Source organism: Manis javanica, chromosome 3, assembly GCF_040802235.1.
Source record: "Manis javanica isolate MJ-LG chromosome 3, MJ_LKY, whole genome shotgun sequence".
NCBI classification, from domain to species: Eukaryota; Metazoa; Chordata; class Mammalia; order Pholidota; family Manidae; genus Manis; species Manis javanica.
Window position 1 is genome coordinate 117,051,407 of NC_133158.1, and position 27,530 is coordinate 117,078,936.

The following is a 27,530-nucleotide window of genomic DNA, read 5'->3' on the forward strand; positions in this document are numbered from 1 at the left end:
AGGATATCTACCCTAAAGGATATGATTAACATTCCATATAACATATAAAGTACCTAGCATAATGTATTTTACATTATAAAATGCAAGAAATGTTAGTTTTCTCTCCTTCCTTTTTTTCAGTTTCCGTCTTTCTGTTAAGAGGAAAGAAAATTTTCTGGAACTGATTATCTTTTAATGCTCATAGAGTTAAAACGGAGAGACTATTTTTTAAAATGTCAGAGTAGGAAGTCAGTTGATGTAAGAGGGCCAGGATATGAGGTGGATGAAGGGAGAAACTGTAGAAGGTAGGAAACAGAGAGCAACGTGAGCATTCCCATGCACTCCTACATACGGGACAATGTAGCTGCAGAGAACCTGACCTTTTTGCAAGATGGCAGAGCTCTTAGGCTTAAAAGTGTCAGTCATTATCCCACAACAGAGAAATCAGAAGCAATACACCACACCTTAATAGCACTCTTTCCACAATCGTAAAGTAGAAAGGATGGCTGGTAACTGGTTGTCCTTTTCAGTCACCTCAACATTGCTGGTATCGGCCATGGTGATGGCTTTACTGCTAGGACTTTTTTTGTGTGATTCTTTTTCCAGGCTTTCTGCTTTCATTCACCATATGAACATTCTCTCCAGATTTTGACCTAAGTTCTTTTCTCTTCTCCTTTTATTTTTCTTAAGAGCTTCAACTATTACAGAGATGCATCCAGTTCTCTGTCTCCAGCTTTGATTTTTCTTCTGAGCCCCAAACCCATTCACAAGTGGCCTACTGGCCACTGCCCCCTAGATGTCTGACAGACACCTCTGACTCAATAAGACATTACCTAAATCTATTGCTTGCTCCCTAAACCTAATACTATGCCTCTGCTATTTCATGCCTTGGTTAATAGCACCAACATTCATGCAGCTAGGAAATAAAAAGTCTGAAAATCATTAGAGATACAGAGTATATTCAGTAACTTTGCCCCCAAGAAATAGATAATCTCATAGAGTATAAGCATGTACATTTCTCCCTCCTTATAACTAAAAATAGATACTCTTCGGCACTTTTGTGGAACTTAGAATCCTACTTCTGAAAAGAATAGGAATTATTAATGATAAACTTATCTGAACTAAAATGTAAGATCCATTAGAACTATGTAAGGCAGGAGATATATCTTATTCATTACTGTGTCCCCCAAATACCTGACATATTGCAACTGAACAGAGTTAATCTTCAAGAAATATGTGTTGAATGCACATATGAATGACTATAAAATGATAAAGGAGTGAAAATGACATGTAAATAGACATAAATAAAAAGATAAGGGATTATATGAGAGAAACATTATTTCTAGCTGGACAGAACAGGGGACATTTCATGAAGGGGGCAGAATTGGACCCATTTTAAAGGAAGAAGACAAGACATTCCAGGCAGAGAGAATGAATGAGGAAAAAGGAGAGGAAAAAAATATAGAATGGGTAAGAGAATAGAATTTTTCCAGACCACTGAGTACTCAAAGTATAGAAAAATTAACAGAGTTGGAGATGAGAGAAATTGATTGTGGGTAAGTAGATGAATACATTTTTAAACTTGGAAATGTATTACACTTATTGATGTAAAATTGCTAATATTACTTTTTAAATAATTTTTATGCTATTTACTATAGAAAATTACAATCATAGAGAGAATAAACAGTGATTCCCCTGTATCTACACCTACCCTCAAAAGTACCAATTCAGGCTGTCTCATTTCATCTATAACCACTTATTGTACCTAAAGATTATTTTGAAGTAAATCACAGACATTATACAAGTTCATTTGTAAGTATTTCTGTGTGTGTCTTTAAATGATGAGACACCTTCTGCAATTGTAACTATAGTTCTGTTATCACAATTTAAAAAGTAATAACCATTCATTGCATTATTAATATTCTGTCTGTGTCCATAGCGCCCTGATTTCCTCACAACTTGTTTCATAGTTTGCTTGAGTAAAATACAATCCAACTAAGGTCTATACACTGCAAATGGTTGTTATATATCTTAAATCAGTCTGTCTCAGTCTCTCTCTCTCTCATTGTCTCTTACCTTCTCTTGTTCTTCCCTTCCTCCCTACTTTTCTCTCAATCATTTTATTATAATACAAAACACACTCAAAACATATGTGTGATTTAGTGAATTACTATACAGAAAATACAAAAGGAAACACCTTTGTAACCACAATTCAGAAATTCAGATCCAGGAATAGAATGTTGCCAGCCATCCTTGAAGGCCTTCCATATGCCCCATGTCAATCACAGCTCTTATACAAGCCCCCAAAGTAGACTCTATGTATACTTTCATAATAAAATCACTTCCTTGTTTTTATTTATAACTGTATCAGGTATATGTGCATCCTTATACACTATAGTCCCATCCATTTTTAAATGCATCTATATGTGTTTCTTTTAATCTATACATCCCAATACCATGCCTTTCTTTTTCTTACAATTTATCTGTTGAATAACCTAAAGCATTTGACCTACAGTATTTTCCTTTGAATGTTGCTGACTGCAAATTAATGGTGTAGATCAGTACATTCCTCTGTTCACTCTATTTCCTGGAAAATGGAAGCAAGATCCAAAAGTTTTATAAGGTTCAGGTTTAAGCCACTTAGCACAATTATAAGTGATACTGTGTTCTTTCACCAGAAGGAATCTATCTGGCTATTTCTCTTCTTGTGATATTAGCAGTCACTGATACTTAATGTTTAAATTGATTAATTTATTGGGGATTGTAACATGATTACATACTTTTATAAAAACACTTCTCTGTACTTTTTCATTGCTCAGGGTACATTTCTTATAGGGAAGAAATAATGTATACTTGATTTTCTCCTTTATTTACTAGTTTTAAAGATAACAAATTGATTTCCTATCAATATCCAAATGTGACCAATTATATATTTTGAAATATCATTTCGAACTTACGGATTTAAGCTTAATTCATGGGACTCAACAAATGGTGATAAACACCCTTACTGAAGTAGAAATTGTTCCATCTTTGGCTGCTTGAAAACTCTTAAACTTGCCTCTTGTTTCTTTAATGATCAGTTAGAGACAGGTGATAAAATTTTCAATTATGATTATGTAATTGTCTATTACTACTTTTAACTCAGTTAACATTTGCTTCATGCATTTTGAAATACTGTTTTAGAAACATTTATTTTTTATACCCTCCTTGTGAACTGGTCCTTTAATTATTCTGAGATGTCCTCTTTTTCTCTGATAATACACATTGTCTTAGAGTCTACTTTACATGATATTGGTATATATCCTAATCTTATTTTTATTTATCATTTATTTTCACTTATTCCCTTCAATTTCTATTAATCTTTAGACATTATCTATTGGGTTCATTTGCTGTTATGTTCCTCTTTAGCTTCATTTCTGAAATGACTTATTTTCTTCTAAGATTTTATTGACTTATTAACTTATGGACTTTTCTAATTCTTATTAATTTATTTAATCTCTCCTAGCCTGTATCATTTCTTAATGGCTTTTAGTTAACTTTTGAAGTAGTAGATTACAATATGTCATGTTCTTTTTAATACAGAAATGCTATTCTGGCTCTTATTCTCCTTTTTCCTTATAACTGTGAATGGAATTTTACCTTGATTCTTTTTTGTTGCTCATTTCTATGTGAAATAAGCTTTTTTTTGAGCTTTGGAATTTGGCAGGATTTCTAACTTCATGGGGATCCCTCTTCAAAACTGTACCTTGAGATTCCCTGACACTATTCTGCTCCTCTGTTTTTAGTTGGTCCTTCACTTTCCTTTCTATATATTGTGTAATTCTGAATCCCAGCAATTTCTCTTCAGTGTGGGAGACAGTTTTTTCAGTTCTGAGGCATTAGACTATTCCAATCCCTTCAAAATTTCTTACTGTAGGCCTCTTGGATTCAGCATATATTAGGGAGCAAAATCTCTCCCAATTTCAGCTACTGCTTTCAAATTTACTCATACTTCCCAGTAAGTACTCACCAGCTTTCTGGGGGTCCTCCACAAGTCTGCCAGATGCTGGTGGCTCACCTCACTCACTTCACTGAAGGAAATTCTTATGGATAACTTGTCACTGTTTTATTTTAAATATTGTTAAGAGTTTTTAGCTTTGTCTATGCAGACATTTGAAAAGATTAAAAACTTTGCTACTGACACAACTGACACCTTCCAGCATTTTGATTTTTGATTAACACTTTCCAAATCCCTCAGATATGGAAGAGACCACAGATGGGCTCTGCCCACAAATCAGGGCAAACATGAAAACCAAAAACAAAATACCTCACCGACTGATCAAGGAGTCGATATTCACCAGATGAATTAGCAGCTTCTGACTCCACTCAGCAGTCAGTAGAAGTGGGCAACATTTCTCAAACTGTACTTCATAGGAAGTTAATAGAAACAAAGTAGTTCTAGCAGTTCAGTGACTGTAATTCAAGAAGTGGTGGGTTAGGCAAACAGTTCACCACTTCCTTTAAAATGGTAAAAAAAAAAAAAAGAGGAAGTGGTGCATGACGGAAGAAATGAAAAATCTCAGTTTCTCTATTAATAAATAATTATTGCTATTTTAGAGAAGGCAAAATGCCTTCTAGCTTGCTTACCATATACCAAGTGATGTTTGGTTTGACACTGGAAGGAAAATATCCATCTACATTTGGACATGTGATCTTCTGAATACCATATTCTAAATACAGCTTATGCAGTGGGAGTTTCATGGAAGAATTGAAGCAGCTACCTTTCTGAACAACTTCCAGAGGAAACGCAACTTTGCTGCAATATGTGGTATTCCTGAAAAGAGAAATATGCAATGAAAGGGCAATCTCATTTGCATTTGATTTAATGCAGCAAACATTAAAATGAGCTAAATGAAGTAATGCTATGCATTGAGACTTGATTTATATGTGTGAGTTCATCTAAGAATTAAATGTACTGTGGAGGTATTTCCTATATGAATTTGAATCATAGAATAAAAACTGACACAATTAAGTATTACTGATATATTAAAATATTTACATTTTAGATGTGTTCCTAATCATGTGTATGTGTTTTTGTATGTATGTATATATATTTGTATGCAAGGACACATATATATAATATATAATTTTACCCTTAAGACATTCTCAGTAAGACTCAGTGTTGGTAAGAAAAAGGTGAGAATAGTGTATAATTCATAGCTAATAATGTTATAAATAACCTTTGGAGAAGAAATATTTTTTTAAAACAAAATGAAACAAAAAAAAGCTTAGCTTTTGCCCTACTAATTCTATTATTAGAAATTTTTTCACATAGTAGAAAAATGAAAAAGTGGGGCTAGAAAGAGCACATGATCCAAAATGCCCACCCAGTGTTATATCATCAAGGAAGAGATGTGAATAAACAAGAAAATCTATGAAAAGGAAGACTGTAAAAAAAACTGTGGTAAAACAATTCAAAGTTGTATTTACCTATTAAAAAAAAATCAAGCATAAAGAAAAAAAGTAATAAATGCATGAAACTTCTTAGGATAACTATGGAATTGTATTTATGCTTGAATGTTTGCCCAGGTCATTTCATCATTTCATCTGCCTGTAAGTCTCTTCTCCCATCACTCCAACTTTCCACAGAGGTTCTCTACGTCATCCCCTATGCACCCGTATCTAACTTAGGTCTCACCTTCTCTGAGCATCGTGGACATTTCCTTGACTGAGTTTATCATAGTTCAAATAAGGGCATAACCATGTGTGCTTTCTTTTATTCCATGCACCCAAAACAGTGTGCAGACTTTCAGTAGGCATTGAATAAATGTTTGTTAGAATGGAATGGATATAAAACTTGTGTCCACATACAGGAAAAGAATGAAAGGAACTTAGGTAATAAAAATAACTGACTTTTAAGGGTGATGGTAAATGGGTCATTCACTGTCCACTCTTTTTTGTGATTTCTATTTAAAACATATGTTAGATACTCAACAGCTCATGAATTAGTATCAAATATAATGGAAGGTGTAGGGAAATGCATTCCCCACCCCAAGGTTGGGGGAGGGGGGAGAGTTATTTAAAGATGACTTAGGTCAATGGTAATAAGGTGGGAAGGGAGAGTGTCAGGCATGATCTCTACCTACAAATAACAAAAGGTCCACTAGGTTGAAGTCTTCTGTACATGGATGTTATAGAAGGCAAACTTCAGCTTAATAAGATACATACTTTGATTAAAAAATGATAAATAGTGGTTAGACTGACTTTTCTGGCTCCAAAATCAAATCTGAATGTTGTCTTAATAGGGGTATTGATGTAAGAATACAATCAGTAAAATCCTGGGGGATGAATCTTGACCTTATGGCCTTAGAGATGTCAGGCCTATGATTCCACTTGATTCAGCTGAAGATCATTTTCAGTCTAGGAATCACCTCAGGACAAAGAGAAGCTTTTGGTGTCCTCACCTCACAAGTTCAATTCTAGATTTTCTTTAAAGAAACAGAAGATAGGCAGACAAGCAAACTGAAGAGATGACAATCTGGAAACTGATACGTAACATAAAAGGTATACTCAGGCCTTAACAGCCATGCAGCCCTGCTCCTATAATATTAAAGAAGGTCAGAAAAATTTGGGAAGGAGCTCTCCATATGTGGTGAGTTGCCAAGGAAAAGGAAATAGAGATACTATAAACACTAGAATGCATAGTAGAGACCAATGTCATCTAGAAAGCTACTGATGACCCCTTCCCAGGTATTTGCTGATATTCCAATTATGAAATGTTAATGGAATAATTGTCAAAGATGAAAAGGAGCTTGAAGAGGATTTCGGGTAACTTCCTTATTAGTGGGTACAGATACCAAAGCTTTCAGATGTACACTGACCAGATGAGCAGTAGCAGAGCTAGGACGACAGCCGAGTTTTTCTGTCTTTTCATCCAGTGCTCTTTCTACTATAACCTGTTCTAACCTCTCCTACAAACCTGTATTAGGACATAAATAATGGACATATGAGTATATTTCAGACTCTTTGGAAGTTCACACATCAGTCTAGAGTCCACTGCAATGAAATCGAAGAGTGAGATGAAAGCCTTAGAAGAGTTTTCAGAAGTTACAAGGGACTCCCAAAGCCACAGTGATCAAGAACTGCTTTTCTGTGAAAGAGAAGAGGGCCTTTTTAACCTAATCATAATAGAGCTTAAAGTAAGAAGAACACACTCATAATTCACCATCAGAAAACAGTTAGCATCCATGAGAGACAAGGGACATTCAGAAAAAGGTCTAGGATTACCTATTACGTTATTCTAAGCTGCTGTGTTTTTGTGTTTTACTATTCAGCCCTATTGTTATGAGCTGAACTGTGTTATCGCCAAATTCATATGTGGAAGACCTAAGCCTCAGGACCTCAGAATGTGACTCTATTTTGATACAGACCTTAAAAGAGGTAATTAAGGTAAAATGAAATCATCTAGGTGGGCTCTAATCCAATATGACTGATGTTCTAATAAGGAGAGATTAAGATACAGAAGACAGAGGGGACAGCACGTGAAGATAGCTATCTACAAGCCAAGGAAAGATGAATAAAACCAAGCCTGACAACACCCTATATTGGATTTCTGGCCTCCAGAACTGTGAGAAAACAAATTTTTATTTATTTTTTAATGATACCCAGGCTGTGCTATTTTGTTTTGACAGCCCTAGCAAACCAATACACCTATCAAATAGTATGAAATTATGTATTTTAAAAAAGTCCATATCCCAGATGGGAGTTTAAAAATCAAAGTAAAGCCTAGAATCTAAGAAGGAACTTTGGGGGAAAAGTAACCAAGGAATTCCGCCTTAAATGCTTATTCTTAGCAGGGGCCTCTAGGTTAAACCCAGGAGCTAAAGGGAAAAGGGGGAGTCACCAAGAGTCCCTCTACCTTAGCATGCAGGTATAGTTTCCCGTGTCATTGAGGAGGGTGGGCCGGAACCAGAGTACGTCTTTCTCTTTACTAATGCGATTCTCAGGCAGGCGGAAGTTAATTGGCTCCTCGAGGTCCCGGTCCTGCCTAGTCCAATACCAGATCAGAGTAAGGCCCGCCGAATGGGCTGTGCTGTAGTTATATTTCAAGAAGTGTTCAAAGAGTGGGCACTTGATGCGCGCCGGCTCATCTTCAAACACTTGGATCTGTCTCATGGTATCTAGTCCCCAGTCGTCGCAGCGTTCTGGAACAACCAAAAAACAGAAAAGTTAGCCGAGTCATCTCATGCTAGAGACCTTCAGAGGCACACTTTCTCCTCACGGTGTCCAGTCTTCTCCCCTTCTCCGGCCATCTTCAATAGGTTCTCTCTAGTAACCGCACGTAATAGGCACCTGTGATAGGAAGAGATGCCTTCTGCTCATTCCTTGACTGCCTCTTGAATAACCATTTGATCCAATAGTTTGATCCTACTGAACCCTTTCAGGTATTGGGGAGAGTCACACCAGAAAAAGAAATCATGTGCTCTTACATTCCTCTGGGGGAGGTTCTCAGAGGAAAACTACAAATTGAAAAGACAACCCTCCAAGACTCCCAGTTCTTCCCAGGTCTCCTGATTTAGGGTCTAGATCTGCTCAGGCAATGATAATATGATATATATACATATAATATAATATATAATATATAATGTATAATATATAATATATAATAAATAGATTCATGAGGAAAAAATGCATATGCAGAAGGTAAAATGAAGTTTGCCACTGACTTCCGTGGTTGTTTATTAGACAGCATTTTTCTGGCAGTAGATAACTGACAGAACAACTAAATTAGTAGCTACTTTAATTTTTATAAAAGCAAAGAATTTGAAGCTTTATGACTTGAGGAAGGATTTGTAATACATTCCTAAGTAAGTAATAGATCTCCACCAAATTTAACAAAGTGTCTTTTCCAAGACTTGACAAATTATTATTTATTGTTGCTAGGCTTTCATTAAAAAACACCTTTTAAAATCCAATAGAAAGAGAAAGAATTGGAAAGACCAAAAGATTTTGAATATCAATACAAACATGGTAATAAAATACTTTTTTAAATAAAACATCTGTCTTATCACATTCTTTAAATATATTTTCACTAAAACTACAGAGTTGAAGAATTAGCTCATTCAGGTCACAGGAAATCACAACCACAGCATTCTGGATAAATGCATCCAATTTAACATATGCAACCAGTTTCACTCTTTTCTGAAACTTCCCTAAAACCAAAATAATTTTTTTAAGACATAACCCCAACTAATAGCAAGAACAGGAAAAAGGACAATAGCAATAACAAAATGGACAAATGGTAATCAGCTTAGACAATTTAAAAAGACATATCTTAAGCAGTGGGGTGGGGGGAAACGAGAACAAAGCAATCTGTAGTTCACAATGCTTGAAAAGACCTAAGACGAACTATCAGCACCAAGACAGGAATCACTGGTGCTGTTCACCCAACAGTTCTGGGCTCTCTTCCTTACAATTGTGAGACGGTACTCTTGCGCCTCTCTAAAGTAAGAAGAGGCCATATGACTTAGTTTGGACAATATGATGGAATGGGTGTCACTTAGGGTGATTATTTTAAGGGTAAAATATATTTCACCATGCTCCCTTCTCTTCTGCCTTAGCAAATATAAAAGCAGAGATTGAGACTCCCTTAGGTTGGAGCCCTTGACATATAGCAAGAGAAAAAGAAACAGAAAGGTGAGCATTATTAGCTAAACAAATCAATGAAAATAGACTTATGCCACAAAAATATTTTTTCTTTAAACTGTGGAAAAAGAGAAGATTCTATCAACTACCAGAGAGTAAGAAAGGATGAAAAAAATGTTCACATAAGGTCTAGGAATCAGAATGGCTTTGGAACTCTCAAAAACAAGACTGGAAACTAGAAGATAATGAAGCAATGTACCCTGAAGGAAAATGATATCCAATCATGAATCTAAATCCCATGAGTGTGAAGGTGGCATTTTCAGGAACATAAAGACTCAGTAATTTTATTTTCCATATATTCTTTATCAGGAACATTCTGGGGGATTTATGCCAACAAAATGAGAGGGGAAAAAAAAACATTTTTATAATCCTCATTTACTATAATTAAAAGTTAAAAAGTAATGCTTTGGATTACTAAATGAAAAACAGCAGTATACACAAATTGACAAGCAAAATAAAGATAGACAATGGCAGAAGAAATTAATACAGTACTCCAAGAAGTGGCCTCTGATGAAGAGACCTAGTGGGGAATGAGGGAACTTAAGGCAGAAAGAGTATAATCATTCTGTTATAAGCCTTTTAATATGTTGGTCTTAAAAAATTCTCTGTGCATGATTTGCTTTTAAATAATTAATCTAATAATTAGAAAAAAGGAAGGAAGGAAATATGTATCATGTAATTCAATTGGCAAAGCCATTCTCAGTGTTGAACAATCCTAATCGTATCTACTTTCTGTTATAAAAAGTCTTGATTTCATTTTTAATTCTAAAATTTATATTAATATGCATTGGTATGAGATCATTTCAATTTTGCATTATACTATATAGTTCAAAAGAGAAAAGGACAGGCAGGTGGACAACTGATGGAGTGAAGAACATCACTATAAAGTTTGTTGTCTGGGTGAAGTAAGATGTAACTGCAGTGTGTATTTCATAAAATATTCTTTATACTGCTCCTAATGGCAACTCTTTTAAGGACTATGCACTTTTTGTCTGAATTTAGATATGTGAAGGTGAGATTATTAAATGAAAATTACATCCACACTCTATCTCAAACCAGATCACCCCAACTTGGGCCAATAGGCTACAGTTCTCATATTGTGAGTCACTCTTAACAGGAACACTGGTAAACTTGAGAGAAAGAGGAAGCCTTTCTGGGAACTAAGTGTGCCTAGATTAAAGGAGAGTTTCTGACACCAGTATTATAAATTGTAATTTCATTTGGTCTCTGCAGGTATTTATAGGCCTGGGCAATGATCACTAGTAAGATAGATGGTAAGTTTTCCTATGTAGAGAAGAATGCCGACTGTGAAAGGGAGGTGGATAAGGAGGGCTAGTGCTGACATCTCAACCACAAGCATGTACTCAGATCGACGCAGGAGGAAGTACGGAATGGAACTTTGGTGACCACAGGGCAGACTGACAGACGGGCTGAATGTTCATTGGTACGATTTTTACACCCTCGGCTGGTAGGAAAACCACATATCCTTGGCAGTTGGGCTGGGACCAAGCAATTTCATTCTGGACAGTGAATGTGGCCAGAAATGTTATCAAACGTGAAACTCCACGCATAATCCTTGATGTTCTCTCTCCTTCCCTTAAACGTAGACCTTGAAGGTTAGAAGTTTTTGGTAACAGTAGCATCACAAGATGGAAGGAGCCTGGATCCCTGCCATTGCTTGGAGCAGAACTCCTCCCGAATGCCAGCTCACTTTCCAGGGGCTGTGATAGGATGAACCATCAACCTCTATTGTGTTAAGCCACTGATATTTGGCAAGGGTTGGGGGAAGAAGGGGGTGCACATTAGTTATAGCAGCTCATATTGCCTATATTTATTAATAAAGGAAGGCAGAATTTTCTTTCCATAAAATAACAATAAATCCAGAATAGACCCTTTTCAAAATAGCATTTGTTAAAAGGCCCTTACATTAAAATTTAACTAATGATCAATCACCAAGATTTTTTGGCTGATTCCATAGAATTAATATCTTTTGTTTTTAATTGAAGTACAGTTGATATATAATCTTATATTGGTTTCAAGTATACAGCACAATGGTTCAACAATTACCCATATTATTAAATCTTTACCCCAACTAGAAGATGTTACAGAATCATTAACTATATTCTCTGTGCTGTACTGCCATCCTTCTGACCAACTTATATTATGATTGAGAACTTTTGTGCCCCTTTATCCCCCTCACCCTCCACACCCATCTACGTCAAACCCTCCCCATGGTAACCATCAGTCACTTCTCAGTGTCTATCAATTAATTTACATGGATTACATTTTAAAGGGGAAAAAAATCATTATACCTGCTATGTGTCTCCCTTGTTTACTAGGCCAAATAAATATATCTATGAAGTGAATTAGACTGCTTTACAGTAGGAACTGAAAATCATATATTAGTATTCATAAACCTTAGTGAGATGATATTATTATGGAGCTTTTTCTTTGGCGTGTTTGCTCATTTGAATTTAGTTTTGTGAGTATTTAAGTTTCTCTAGACAGCCACTTGAACATATTTTGTCAGAGCTTTTTAAATTATTCAATGAACAAATAAAAATAAAATCTATGGCAGCAGACTAGAGTGTCATGTAATACCAAATTAATTGTATGATTCACTGTAGTTACCAGCAGAAGAAAAGACTCTTATGCAAATAGATTTGTCTCTAATAACAGCAAAGGGAATTTAGCAAATTACTGGCATGGTGAATTACTTTTTATTTAAAATGTCCCTTCTTGTCCAGTTTGCTCCACAGTGGAAGTCCTCTCTAAATCAGCCCTTCTACATGGGCAGCCACAGAGTCATCATTTCCCTCTGCCAAAGGATTTGTTAAGGCTGAGGTTTGGTGGCACAGGGGACTAATGGAAATGTGCAAAGCCTCGCAAAGCCAAGTCTGGAAAATCCAACCCACGCTCCTGACAGCAATTAGCATTTATATAGCAGGGTATACATTTTAATTAATTAATCTCACAACACCCTCTTGGGCTTTCATGCCCATTCCCACATTATGTGCCAGGAAAGGGAGACAGAGAGATTAATTGACTTACTTTTGCTCGAGTGGTAGCACAAATAAAGCTGCCTGAACATAGATCTAGGATGTTTGTCCCAAACCTATGCTCACACATTCGAAGCAAGGTATTTCCCACAGGAAAGCTATTCATATATTTGTATTTACTAAATATTTACTGAGAACCTGCTGTAAGCAAGTCACTGTGATGGGTGCTGGGGTTGAGAGACATGTGGATGTAAAAACTCAGGAAGCTCAGATATAGAAAAGAAAAAGATTTAAGTACTGGAAGAGTGGAACACTATGGTGACTTGCTTCCCATATTATTTTTTATTTGCTATGTGCCACTCACCTAACACATAACCTTGAACAAAATACTTTCCCTTCAGACTCAATTTCTGCATGTGTAAGAACATGCCTATGTTAGAGTTGTATGAGAATTAAAGACAAATGAAAGGAGCTCAGTACATATCAGCTGAGTCTGCATAATAAACCTATGTCCTTGCCTGTCAAGAAGTTAACAATCTCGAAAAAAGAAAGACATAGACATAAAATTAACTACATGAAAATACCTGGTGGAATGAATCAACTGTTGTAACAGTCTTCTAAGCAAAAGCTTAGTTATGATAATAATATGATATGATACAATGTAATATAACATAACATGTAGGGCAAGGAGTGGAGATGAAGTCCTGAGGTTGGGTTGAGATCAAAACCATTCCCCTTTTACATCCCAAACTGGAACTCAATGTGCTTTAAAAATAGTCCCATAACACATTCTAGTAATCTAGTAGAAGGCAGAGCCAAGTCTAAGGGAAGGGCTGTTTTTATATCCATTCTGGTTGTTTTGCTTAATAATGCTTCTGGTGGTGCACTTGGATTCTCAGGAAATGTTAATCTGGGACTGTGATCCAGAGAGAATTCAAGGTGTGCATACATTGGTTAGGTTGGCTGGCAACACTGAATGAGTGGCATGAAGACAGAAAAAGTAAATCAACAACTTATGTGTGGGGGAGTTTCTGAGGCAAGATACAGAGTGCCAGGCACTAAAACTGCAGGAGTCCTGATGGAGGTGGCACATGGCAGAGAGCACAGAGCATTAAGGGTTGGGAATAGCAGACATGATTCAAAGGCAAGCTTTGACACCTCCTGGCTTTATTAATTCACTTAAAAATTATGTACTGAGCATTCCATCATGTGACATGTATTAAAACAGGTGCTCAGGAAGCATCAATGAACAAAATAAGGGTCTCATCAAGTGCACCTTCAAACAGGGAGACTGACAATGAAGAGTCGAGGTGCTAAATGAGAAAAGTAGAGAATATATTGGAAGGTGGTAAGTCAAGGGAACAAAGAGAAGCATAGAACCTCGCATGAGGGATTAGGAATGAGAGGAGGATGAGAGGGAGGAAAATACAGTTTTAAACAGGGTAATTAGGGCAAGTCCCTAAACCACTATGAACCTCAGTTTCTGTATCTAAAAAAGAAAGCTCATAATAGTGCATAGTAGTTAAAAAAATGAGTCTATGATACAAAGTACCATCAAAACTGAAGTTCTATGCATGTATTAGTTATAATTAATCTGTAGACAACCATTTTCTATATGACCTTTGGAAAACGATTTCCTCTTTCCAGGTCTACAGCAAACACTGCTAAACATGTCTCATTTATCATGTCTCCACTTTCCCCTTCTTCAAGTATATGGGAACTTTCAGTTGGGCATATAGCCATTCAGAATAAAGGCTACATTTCCCAGCTTCCCTCTCTTTGAATGTGGTCAGGTGACAAAGTTCTGGCCAATGGAATATGTCTGAAATTGTCATGTGGTAGATTCCAGAAACTTTCCTTGAGAGACGCTGGCATGTTCCTATGTTTCCTATGCTTCTGCTACCATCTCATTTCTTCTGTCCTGCTGCTTGGAACATGGATATGAGTGCTGGAGCTACACCATGGACCCTAAGAATGAAGGCTACACCCTAAAGATGCTGGAATGTGAAAGGAGGTAGGACCCTGAATAACATATGGAGTTGCCTTTCTAGACCTGACAGTTCTGCCTCTTAGTTTTACAGGAGAAATAAATATTTTATATCCTTGTTACTCAAAGTGTGGCCCACAACCCACCAGCATTATCTGCATCCCTTTGGAATTTGTCACAACTACAGACCTTTAGGCTCATTCCAGACCTACTGAATGTGAATCTACAGTTTAACAAGATCCCCAGGTTATTTCTAAGCACATTGACATTGGAAAGGTATTAGTTTAAACCATTGTTACTTTGAGTTTCTTTATTCACAGATGAGTATCAACCTAATAACAATTTCACCTGTTAAAGTAAGCAGGTTGTTGAACTATTTCTGAGGTTTTATCCACTGCATGGGTCTATGTATCTTTTATTAATATTTACATTAAAAGTACATTTTTTTGCTCTTCATTGGAGGCAAATATTAAAAATATATGGGTATTTCTCAACACTATTTTATAGAAAGCCACCAGTTTAAAAAAAAACGTACAAACTACATTTCCAGAGTAAGATTTAAATGGAAACAATATTATTAAAAACAGATACATTTTTTTTTATTCAGAGGCAAGCTAGGCCTATTCAAAGACAGGTCCAGAAAGTGTTTCTGAAGATTGTAGATGTCAACTAAGTCATCAGAAGGAGAGAGAGAACTTTGGGCTGGGGAGGAAGGGCTGGTAAGGCTATGAGCAGCCACTAGACATCCTCATGTAGCTTGTACTGTTCAACAACACTGAGCTAATAACTTGGCAGATGGCTTTCCTGGACCAGATAATTAGACATACCTTACTCCCACTGAAAAAGGGGGTTTTCTTTATTGAGTAATTCGAAGAAATTAAGAAATAGTTCTGATAGATAAAATTTGCCAGATAAGGAAAGAATGCCAAATTCAGAAAGCAGGTTGCTGTCAGTGAGGAGAATCCACAAGCTACAACTTCAGTTTTGCAGGGGTTGTTAGAGGTCATTCCCAGAATATGTTTCACTCTTGATAGCGCACTGCTTCTTCCCGCGACACTGAGCATTAACCTTTACACTGTCCTAAAGACTGCTTTTTTATACTAGAAGTGGTAGGCCTGACTAATTAAATAAATGTGGAGAAAGTCATCACCAGGAAAACATGAAAACAAGCAAAAGCAAAAAAAGGAAAGAGGCAAAAAGGAAAGTGAACCCTCACAGATGAAAACAAGCAAACCTATGAAGATGAAATTTACCACATACATGGTAGTAGGTGTGACGTAAATTTACAAAATCAGATTATTTAAAGGATGACTTAAAGGTGGGGTCTTTCAGAGTCTAATTATTGTTACAAAACCAGCACTCTAGGATTTCTGAACAACTTGGTTTCATTCAATACCTATCATGTAGAGGCTCCTAGAGTTTGCAAACATGAGTATTACTTTCTATAAACTTTCCCCTGTGGCAAAGGATTTGAGGATGGAGGATTTTAGAGTTCCCAGGGATAGAGGAGCTGCTGAAAGTCTGCAGGCTCTTTCTTGATCTCCATGATGTCATTTCACAATTGGTTTTTGGAGCTCCAACAAAAGACCCTTAATCATTATGTGTTAATGTCCCAGAAGGGTCCAACAGCCACCCTTCCTGCTGTTGTGAATAATAGGGAAGGACGTGGAATAACATAATCTAATAGCCACCTAGAAAGGGCTCTGCATCTTTCATCAAAGTGGCAGCAGGGGTCAGCAGGCTAAAGAATGGATTCTGAGTATACTGCTTCTATACCATGGTTCCATTACTTTCTTTTTTTAAAAAAAATAACCTAAATGAGCATTCTCATGTGGCTTAAGGGAATGATTTTCTTTGCAGGGCTATTGTGACAAGAGATAAACTGGCCATATCAAGCGGGGCACAGTACACTAGGGAAACTCTAAGCAGTCATTAGCTGGTTTTTATGTTTTTCTACCCCAATCCATGATTAAGATGTAAAGATCCAATTACTGTTCTCATGCAATAATCAAGCAGCCTTCACTCTCTTTATTTTTTATTGTTACATAATATTTATTCAGTGTTCTATGAGTGTCAGCAGTTATAAACAAAAAGTAGGAAAATACTTGGTCTTTGACATCAAATTTCCATTCAAGAAGCAGATTATGAGTATTGGAAGTAAAGGTATTTTATACATTATCATAGAAGCCCAGACATATAGGTCTAAAATCTGATTGTAGCCTCCAGTTCCAGTAGTAATGCTGGTAATACTCCTTCCACAAATGAGGGAATGAAGCTAAGAGAGGATAACAGACAGGTCTGACACATGGGCCAACAATATATAATAGAGGTGGGGAAGCACTAAACCAAGTATCTTATATCCTGAAGCTATTTTCCCTGTGGGGTACACAATAGCTAGCCTCTGGAGTCTGACAATCTCAATTCAAACCCTTGTTCCACCACTTCAAGCTATGCAAATATATGCAAATAAATTAAATATTCCTATATGTCAAAGAAGGCTGGTTTGAAGATTAAATGAGACAACACTTCCAAAGTGTTTAACAGAGAGCTGCTCAGTAGTCCAGACTATTACTATTCTATTCCTTTCTTTCTTAATCCCAAACTAAGTATGGCCAACTTCAAATTGAATATGGCCTAAAAAATGTTAACATTTAACCTATGTAGACTCACCCCTCACAGAGCGTTCAGGTTGTTAGACTACAAGCATGTTTTAAAAACATTTAGAACAACCATCTCATTTTATAAATGGGGTAAACTAAGCCCTGAGAGCCTACCTTGATGAATGACAGGGAGCTCATGAGTGGCAAGCACAGAATCACTTTTTCCAACAGAAATGTCAATAAAATATAGGTCATCCCAATAAAATATATGTTCCAAATATGTATCTGCACAAACATTCCCAGTTAGCAAAGGGATGCAAATAGTACACAGGAATATCCTCCTCCAAAACAGAGGTGGAAATAGGCAAAAAAGCAAACTCAGGAAGACTAGAAAAGATGACCTTAACAGTGAACCACAGAAGGTAACTTTACATACATTCTATGTGATCAAGCCACACAATTCTTCTCTTTCCTCTCATTTTGCAACTGAAGAAGCTGATATGTGGGTCTTGTCCTTGAGGGTGAGAGCAAAGTAGGTGGCAATGCTGCCCATAGGTGTGGCACCTCAAAGGAAGGATCCTGCACTTCAGTTTCCTCATACGGAATAGTACATGGAGCTAATAAGAGTACCTACCCCAAAGAACTACAGATAGAGATAAAAAAAAAAAAAAGATCATGTACAAGATTACCATGAGCTCAGGTGCATAGTAAGAATGTAATAAATCTTAGCTATTAATATTATGTTGATTTATATAAATAAGGGAATTAAGGCCTAAAAAGACAACAGGGAAAGTAAAGTGCTGTATGCATTTGTTTTTGAGTTTTTATTGCACTTTACCAGAGCCTGGGGCAGAAAGTCCAAAAGTAAGATTTGAGTCCTAACATGTAGGAAACAGGCTAAGCATGGACTAGCTTCTTAATTAGTAAAAACAGCTCAAGCAATCACTTTTCCACCCAGCATGGTGGAAATTTAAAGCCTTCTAGGTACTCAATGGGCCTGTATACCCTCCATCTCCACATCTCACCTCTCAAATGGAGGGACAAAGAGGCTTGTTCAGTTAAAGTACATCAGGTACCTCCAACTTTCAATTAGGAGCTATATGATTCCGCTGCCTCTAGACTCGCAGCCATATTCTAATAACAGCTACAAAGTCAAAGGAAAGAGCATCTTGTGAGCCTTGCCAGCAACCTCCCTAGCTATTCTCAGGAAACCGTCAGGAGTAAAAAGGTTTTTGAGATCTTTATCACATGCCAGCGGAAGAGACACATACTATAATACTGCCAGTGCATTTAAGAGAGGTGATCACCTGTGAGTGGCAGTGCAGCCTCATTCAATTTTAATAATGTTGTCAAGCATGTAGATTTTTCTTGAAGGCTGGTAGTGACATAGAGAAGATAAAGGATTCTGAGAGAAAATCGGGAGAAGCGAGCATCAAAGTTTGACAGCATGAGAAATGGGGCTTGGGAAATATCTGACAGTGCATGATGATGGGATGTTAAAGAGAATCCACAGGCAGGGGTTTTGAATGGCTAGATTTTCAGTGGTCCCTCATCTAGAGAACAGTATCAGGTCCCAAGGGGAGGAGAAGGCTCTCAGGAAGATAAATTCCAAGAGAAAATCACACTCCAAATTTCTGATGATTTAAGTCACCTATAATCCACTATGCATCTTAGAAAACCAGCACTCATTGGAGCTGGAAAGGGGCCATACAAATCATCCAGCTCCATGACATATTCTACAGTAGGCTCTCAGCCCAGAAGGGCGAGGGAATGCCTGAGTGAAACACTGGGCTAGTAGCAGGATGAAACCTTCCAGATTTCTAGTTCTCTGCTTTATAACACACATGACTTCTGCCTTTAATAAAACCCACTACAAATGAGAGCTTACACTACACTTACATGGGTCTTCGCTTTTTTCTCCTGGTATGTCAGAGGTTGAATTTTTATACCTATATGTATATTCAGCTTCTTAACTCATCATGGTCTTAAGGTTGAGGATATTTGCCTCATGTATTTATTGCTGAAGAGAAAGTAGAATCTACAAATAAACTTTTCCAAACTACAGAGCTCTTAAAACATAGAAGCAAAACAGAGAGACTTTTAATATATGAAGCAAAAGCAAACACTCTAAAGAATGCAAACACAGAATCACTTATATAACAGCCCTGTTATTGGTCCTCCCTCTTTCAACATGGCACTCACATTCCCTCTTCATTCACACTCACCAGGGGCTATGTGCCAATGTTCTGCCAATGAAAAAAAAGCAAAATAATCACCATAAAGTAGAAAAATTAAAATAACGGAAATAGATTCTAAATTGGGAAAAAGGTTTGCAGTCATACCAAGAGTGCTTGTTTGTTCATGTGTATGTGTGTTCAGGCATAAATCCCAAGGCAAAACTATCAAGTCCAGGACCCTCATCTCTGGGTACTTTCAGTCTCCTAATGCTATGCTTCCCCTGCCTCATGAAGAAATTGACAATGAAGGTGATTGATTAGAAACACAGCTTTTTACTTCTATCCTCTTTGAGGCAGGAAAATGCTCCAAATTCATCATTTAGGAATCATTGCCTTCTTCCCCACCATATTGCATCAAAGATTACAAATCTATAATTGTTAGTAGATTTCATAATATTTCACATTTTATATGGCAGTTTCAGACACATTATCTTCTTTGGTTACAGAAAAGAGGTTGCTGCCCCATTTTGGGGATTAGAGAGACAGGCTCAGGCAGTGGCTTGGGCAACTCACAGTGCTATCAGGCTGCAGAGCTTTGACTCCAGAGCCAGTCTTCTGTACTGATCCTCTCAGGCTCTCTGGTATCATATTTCATCCTTTGGTTTCTAGTTTGGAGACTATATCTACATACACTTTCTTCCCTCAAATACTCCACTTGCATTGATATTTTTATGTTAACATATCAAACCATGTTCTCTCTGCTCTCTTATAGCAAACTAGCTACTGAGACTTACTTTTGAGTTTAGAAATTCATTTTCAGGCAGATATCTTTAAACTTCTTTGCCACTAAATACAGTTCCTGAGGTACATCTTATAGGATTCCTTATGGAGAAAAAAATAACAGGGTCAGGAGACCTGATTTCTTGTCTTAACTGCCAGTGTAACCACATTATTATTACTATAAGTATCTTCATGACTTCCTAATACTGAATGCTTTTCATATGCCAAGTATTTAGTGTTTTACTTTTATTATCTCAGTTATCATAACAGCTCTTTGAGATAGTTTTATTATTGGCCCCATTTAACAAATGAGGAGCATGAGCCTTAAATAAGTTAAAGAATATCCACACAATTACAGAGTGTTACATTAATTAAACAAGGAGGCCATTAGACTGAGCTGGTCTAATACCTTAGCAACCTACCTAAGCAAACCAAAATCTAAGACTGTAATGCTTCAAGGCCAAAAAATAAAAAACTTAAGGAAACCAATCACAAACAGCCCATTAAGCTTTATCAACTAATGAAAGTGCCTGTGTCTAGCCAATCAAATAATTTCTTTGAAATCAAATAACACAGCCAATTGAGTGCTCCTAACTACTTCTGGTTTGGCACTGCCTGGCTCCAATCAATTTTTGCTCAAATAAACTCTCAAAACTTGGAATATGCCTCAGTTCATCATTTCATAACAGCAAATAAGTAAGAAAAGGGCTGAAACAAAGATTTGCCTCATTCCAGCATCTTTCACACTGAATACTGGCAAATAACTTCCCTTTTCCTGGATTCAGTTTTCTCATATACAATATAAGAAAGTAAAACCAGATGATCTCTACCCCCTCCCATATCTATAATAAGTTTATAATCAATGATAACTTCAGGAACATTTTCTAGCCTCAGCACAAAATATTAAAATCAACTCAGTTTCTTAGGGAAAAGAGTGGGGGTTGGGGGACTGGGCACTAGCTGTTATCAACTGGAAGAAACTAAGTGAGTCTCTTTAATGAGAAGCATAAAATCCTTGATTAGCAGTTTCAGCATTGGAAGTCACAAGTCACAGCCAAGAGGCAGTGGGGCAGAGCACATCTGTCTGAATGAGAGCGTGTCATCATGTAGTCATCTTTGCAGTGGAGACTCCCAAACTATGTTCATGCTCAACTTGCCTTCACAACACCAGATTTTAAGAAGCAGAGGAGTCAGAAATGTCAGTGTGTCCTCGAAGGCAGCTCTCTCAGCATGAATTGCCTCTGTCTTATTAAGTATAGTCAGGCATGACTCGGCTCCTCCATCAACTGTCTGGGAAAGAGAACATTTCATGCTGGTAGGAAATCACCTTAAGCAGAACAATGGAAGGCATTTAAGGTACAGTTAGAGCTGGGTTGCTTATTACTCAAAATCAAATCACCCTTTTCCTATCATAGAGAGGAGAACATAATCACAGCCAATAGGTAAAAAGACTGCCCTTAGTTAGAACACAGAAGATCACCCCATCACCCCCAGTAGCAACGATCAGCCACTCAGACATCTTTTCTGTCTCTTCATCACAAAAAAAGGTGAACTGTGGGTTATGCCATGTCCTTCAATCAATGAATCCTCAGTGAGAACTGAATACATGCAACAGTTTACAAAAGGCTCCAGTGGGGGGATAAATACACAAGGAAGACATGGTCTCTGCTTTCAAAGTTTCAATATCTAGAAAGGGTGGACAGACAGGCAAAAAATTAATCACAACACAAAGTAAAATAAAGGAAATACTAAAAAGAAAAAGATTTGGCATGTTATAAGAGGGCAGAGGAATTCTTAATTCTGACTGTGAGAGGCAAAAAGTTCAATGAAGCGTTCACAGAAGAGACAGCATCTGATTTGAGTCTGAAAAGTGAAGAGTGTGCACTGACAGATACAGGGAGAAGAGTCCAGGAGGACGGAGCACTGTAAGCAAGGGCATAGAGGGTGAAGGAGCCTGAGTAGTCCGCCAGTCAGCTGGGGCTGGATCACAGGGTGGGGTAAGATTTAGTAGAGTATGAAGATGGGAGATGAGGGTAATAAAGGGTAAGAAATTCTTATTTTATATTCATAGGAACTGACAGTCACTGGGGTACCAGAAGAATGAATTGACACACATTAATGATAGCTATAACAGAGATAAAGATTGACTGGGAAGTAAGTTTGTGTCCTGAGATTGTCTGATGGGTCTCATATATGGGCAACTCCACGTATGTCAAGAATGGACTTTCTTTGTCCATTTGTTACCTCTGATTTTACGTACACTAACCACAAATTAAGATAAAAGAGGCAATTACAGCAAACTGGGCTGGGTGCAGGGGGTAGGCACTGAATCGAATTGCTTCTGAGGCTGACCTTTTGCTCTATAGTTGTTGGAGTAGAGGCTCTTGGGGAACCTGTTGTCAAACAAGTTCAATACCATATGGCCCAATAATTCTACTTTTGGGAATTTACCTGAGGAAAGCAAAATCACTAATTGAAAAGATGTATGTACCCCTATGTTTATCTCAGCATTATTTACAATAGCCAAAATATAGAAGCAACATAACTATCAACAGATGAATGGATAAAGAAGATGTGGTAATATATACAATGGAATATTATTCAGCCATAAAAAAGAAGGAAATCTTACCATTTGGGACAACATGAATGGACCTAGAGGGTATTATGCTAAGTGAAATAACTCAGACAGAAAAAGACAAATACTGTATGATTTCACTCATACATAGAGTCTGAAAGACAAAAAAATGAACAAACAAACAGAAATAGACTCATAAACAGGTTGGTGGTTCTCATAGTGGGGAGAGGATGGGTGAAATAGGTGAAGGGAAAAAAATCAGTGAGAATGTTTGGCATCTTATCTGGATGGTTATGTGGGTGTATGCATGCCAGAATTCATCAAGCTCTACACTAATATTTGTGCATTTCATTGTATGTACTCAATAAAAAATAATAATAACCAGAAACATCAGTGAATGACAACACTCAGTAGTGTAACACACTATCTATACACCCCTTATGGCATTCAGAGCATTATTACGTGAGTTATAGATGTTTTGAAACCTGTTTTCTCTTTCCAATTACCTAAAGGCTTCTTGTTAAAAGGATAATTGCCTTTTCTGTCTTTATAGTCCCACTGTGCATGAAAGAACCATAAAGCCCTATAAGTACTCTGAGTGGAGAAGGGAACTGTGGTAGATCCAATGATGGGCTGGGAATTAGGCTTTAAAGTAACTAGAAAAAATAAAGGTTAGCTAAGACAAGGCATCGATGAGAAGAAAATATTTAAAAATCATATATCTGATAAAGGTCTTACATGCAGGATATATAAAGAACTCTGAAAAGTCAGTACGAAAACAAACAACTTAAGTAAAAAAGAAAGATTTCAATAGACACTTTATCAAAAAAGATAAACAGACAGCAAATAAGCATATGAAAAGATGCCCCAAAATATTAGTCATTAAATAAATGCAAATAAAAATAACACAAGATTGTTCATTATGCTTCAGAAGATCGGAGACTGACGAGAATTAGGCTTGAGATGGATTAATAAAAAAAACAAAACAAAAAAACATGTTGAGATTTTCAAAAAAAAAAATAACACAAGATACTACCATATACTTATTAGAATGGCTAACATTTTGAAAATGGAAAATACTAAGTGTTGCAGTATATATATATATATGCAGTAGCTGGAATTCTCCTTCATTGTTGATGGGAATGCACAAGGAAGTACAACCACTTTGGAAAACAGTTAGACATTTTCTTATTGAGTTAAGCATATACTTACAGTACAACCTTATAGATAATATAAGATTCGAGAAGCTATATTAGTTTGAGGTATTTAGTCCTCTTGTACACAGATGCTTATAGCTGTCTTAATCATAATGGCTGACACCTTGAAGCAACCAAACGAACTTCAACCAGTGAGTGGATAAAAAACTATGCTATATCTATACAGTGAAATACTACTCAACAACAAGAAATGCTCTTCTGACACAATAGACAGTATGGATGTATCTTGAATGCTTTATGCTTAGTGAAAGAAGCCCAGTTATGTATGATTCCATCTATATGACATTCTGAATAAGGCAGAATTATAGGAACAAAAACCAGATCATTGATTGCTAGAGGCTTGGACTGGGGAAAGTTAACTGTAGAGTGGAAGCATGGAAAAATTTTGGGGAGTAATGAAACTTTTCTGCATCTTAATCATAGTGGTTGTTAAACAGCTATATGCATTTACCAAATTTCATAGGCTTCATACACCAAAAACTGAAGTTTATGTAAATAAAAGAATGAATACAAAAATAAAATAAAATATAAAAGGTCAAGAGCTATGTAGAGTAAAAATTGATCCAAATAACTATAGTTTCTTACCTAGAGTTTTAGCTTTCCTTGTAACAACTGTAGGGGGCAAGCACTGTGTTATGGACTGATTCTGCAAAGCCTTTTCTCATCTTCAAGTAGTAAAATCACATGAATCCTCTAAGACCTAACATGGTCAGTAACACTCTAGATATGGCTGGCTGCCATTTTTTTTTAAAGTAATTTCTCTCACTTCTAAACTACAATAGCAGTTTTTCTGGACCTCTTCTGTGATATTGATCACTTTATACCTTGCATAAATATTATTTGAGGTTATGGGTAATTCCCTGGTAGATTGTGAGCTCAAGAACAGGGCTTGAGTCCTCATCACCCAACACAGTGCACAGAATTTGGTGAATATTTGTTTCTAAATGGGGTAGAAAGAAGCAGCTCACTTTAAAAGCAGGTATCAATAACTACATAGAGATAAAAGTCTATGCTTCCTTAGGACTCCCTAATATACATACCACAATCTCCCATACAAAATAATCTCATAGCTCATGTAAATACTGAAAGTTTAGCCATTTATCATATGCATTCATTCATTCATCAAGTACTTAATGAGCATGTAATAAGTGCAAAGCCTAATGCTAGGTATGAAAGATACAGAGGTAATACACTCTGAAAACTGTAAGATGCTCATGAGAGAAATTAAAAAAGACACTAATAAATGGAAATACATCCATTGCTCATGGATAGGAAGAATTAATATCATCATAATGGCCATCCTGCCCAAAGAAATTTACAGATTCAGTGCAACCAAAATACCAATAGCATTTTTCAATGAACTAGAAAAAATAATTCTAAAATTCACATGGGACCACAAAAGACCCTGAATAGCCAGAAGAGTCTTGAGAAAGAAGAACAAAGCTGGGGAATTATACTCTCTGACTTCAATTTCTACTACAAAGATACAGAAATCAAAACAATTTGGTACTGGCACAAGAACAGACCCACAGATCAATGTAACAGAGTAGAAAGCTCAGATGTAAACCCATGTATCTATGATCAATTAATATATAATAAAGGAGCCAAGAATATACAATGGGGAAAAGACAGTCCCTTCAACAACTGGTATTGGGAAAACTGGAAAGCTACATGTAAGAGAATAAAATTGGATTCTTGTGTAACTCCATACACTTGAAGTAAACTTGAAATGGATCAAATAACTTAATGTAAGTCATGAAACCATAAAACTCTTAGAAGAAAATATAGGCAAAAATATCTTAGACATAAGTATAAGCAATTTTTTCTTGGACACATCTCCTTGGGCAAGGGAAACAAAATAGAAAATGAACAAGTGGGACTACATCAAACTAAATAGCTTTGGTACAGCAAAGGACACCAGCAGTAGAACAACAAGGCATCTTACAGTATGGGAGAATATATTCATAAATGACTCATCTAATAAGGGGTTAACATCCAAAATATATAAAGAACTCATATGCCTCAACACTCAAAAAACAAATAACCCAATTAAAAAGTGGGTGGAGAACCTAAACAGACATTTCTCCAGAGAAGAAATATAAATGGCCAATAGACATATGAAAAGATGCTCCATATAGCTAATCATCAGGGAAATGCAAATTAAAACCACAATGAGATATCACCTCACACCAGTTAGAATTGCCACTATCCAAAAGACAAGAAATAAAAAATGTTGGCAAGGATGCACAGAAATGGGAACCCTCCTACACTGTTGGTGGGAAGGTGAATCTACCATAGTGGTGCAACCACTGTGGAAAGCAGTATGGAGGTTCCTCAAAAAACTAAAAATAGAAATACCATTCGATCCAGTAATCCCACTTCTAAGAATTTACCTGAAGAAAACAAAATCCATGATTCTAAAAGATATTTGCACCCCTATATTTATTGATGTACTATTTGCGATAGCCAAAATATGGAAGCAACCTAAATGTCCATCAATAGATGAATAAAGAAGATGTGGTACATATACACAATGGAATATTATTCAGCCATAAAAGAAAAGTAATCCTGCCATTTGCAATAATATGGGCGAATCTAGAGGGTATTATTTTCAGTGAAATAAACCAGGTGGAGAAAGACAAATACCATATGATTTCACTTATTTGTGGAATATGAAAACAAAGCAAAACAGAAGGAACAAAATAGCAGTAGTCTCATAGACAATGAGAACTGACTAATGCTTACCAAGGGGGGAAGAGTTGAGGTGGGCAGGGAGAGAAGGGGAGGAGGATAAAGGGCATAATAATTCACAATCACAATATAAATTGGTCAAGGGGATGGTAGTACAGCATGGAGAGTATAGTCAGTCATTCTGTAACATCTTTCTACATTAATAGATAGTAACCACACTAGAGGGGATGAGGATTTAATAATATGGGTAACTGTTGAACCACTGTGTTGTACATTTGAAACCAATATAAGATTGTACATCAATGATACTTCAATTTAAAAAAAAGTTGCAGAGGTGAATAAAACATATCTGTCACCATGGAGCTTTCATTCCCAAGATGGTGAAAGATATTAAATAACCAATTAACTAAGTAATTAAGTACATAATTCACAATTAATAATTTAGTTGCTATTGGCATGTGTACAATGAAAAATAAGTCAGGGTAATATGAACAGGTATCTTAGGGAGCCTGAGTACTTGAAGGGATAGGGGGATGGCCCCTGAGGAACTGACTTTTGGTCTGACTGCTGCAGAATGAAGGGCAAAGTTGAGAGGAGAGAGTGGAAAGCCTCACTGTAGAAAGACACACTGTACATGATTATCTGAAAGTAATCTCAGAAAGCTTCACTGCCAGGATCAAGAAAAGTGAAACATAAAGTGGTTGAAACAACAGATTTAGATCCAAACATACAGGGCCATAAAGGCCAGTGTAAAGAATTGAAATTTTATTCTAAGAAAAATGGGAAGTATTTCCAGTATTTTCACCACAGGAGACCTATGATGTAGTTTACCATAATGCTA

The 27,530-nt window shown here is 36.6% G+C and overlaps 1 protein-coding gene across 3 annotated transcripts in view; it reads right to left on the reverse strand.

Moving 5' to 3' along the window:
* The window catches only part of IL1RAP (interleukin 1 receptor accessory protein), a 126,364-nt gene that overhangs the window by 35,420 nt on the left and 63,414 nt on the right, over positions 1-27,530 (reverse strand). For all 3 annotated transcript variants that reach the window (XM_073231913.1, XM_037024179.2, XM_073231914.1), the window contains 2 exons: positions 7,877-8,162; positions 4,606-4,792 (listed from right to left, as the gene is read on the reverse strand). In XM_073231913.1, coding sequence (XP_073088014.1) covers positions 4,606-4,792; positions 7,877-8,162 — 473 coding nt within the window. The remainder of the gene's footprint in view (positions 1-4,605; positions 4,793-7,876; positions 8,163-27,530) is intronic.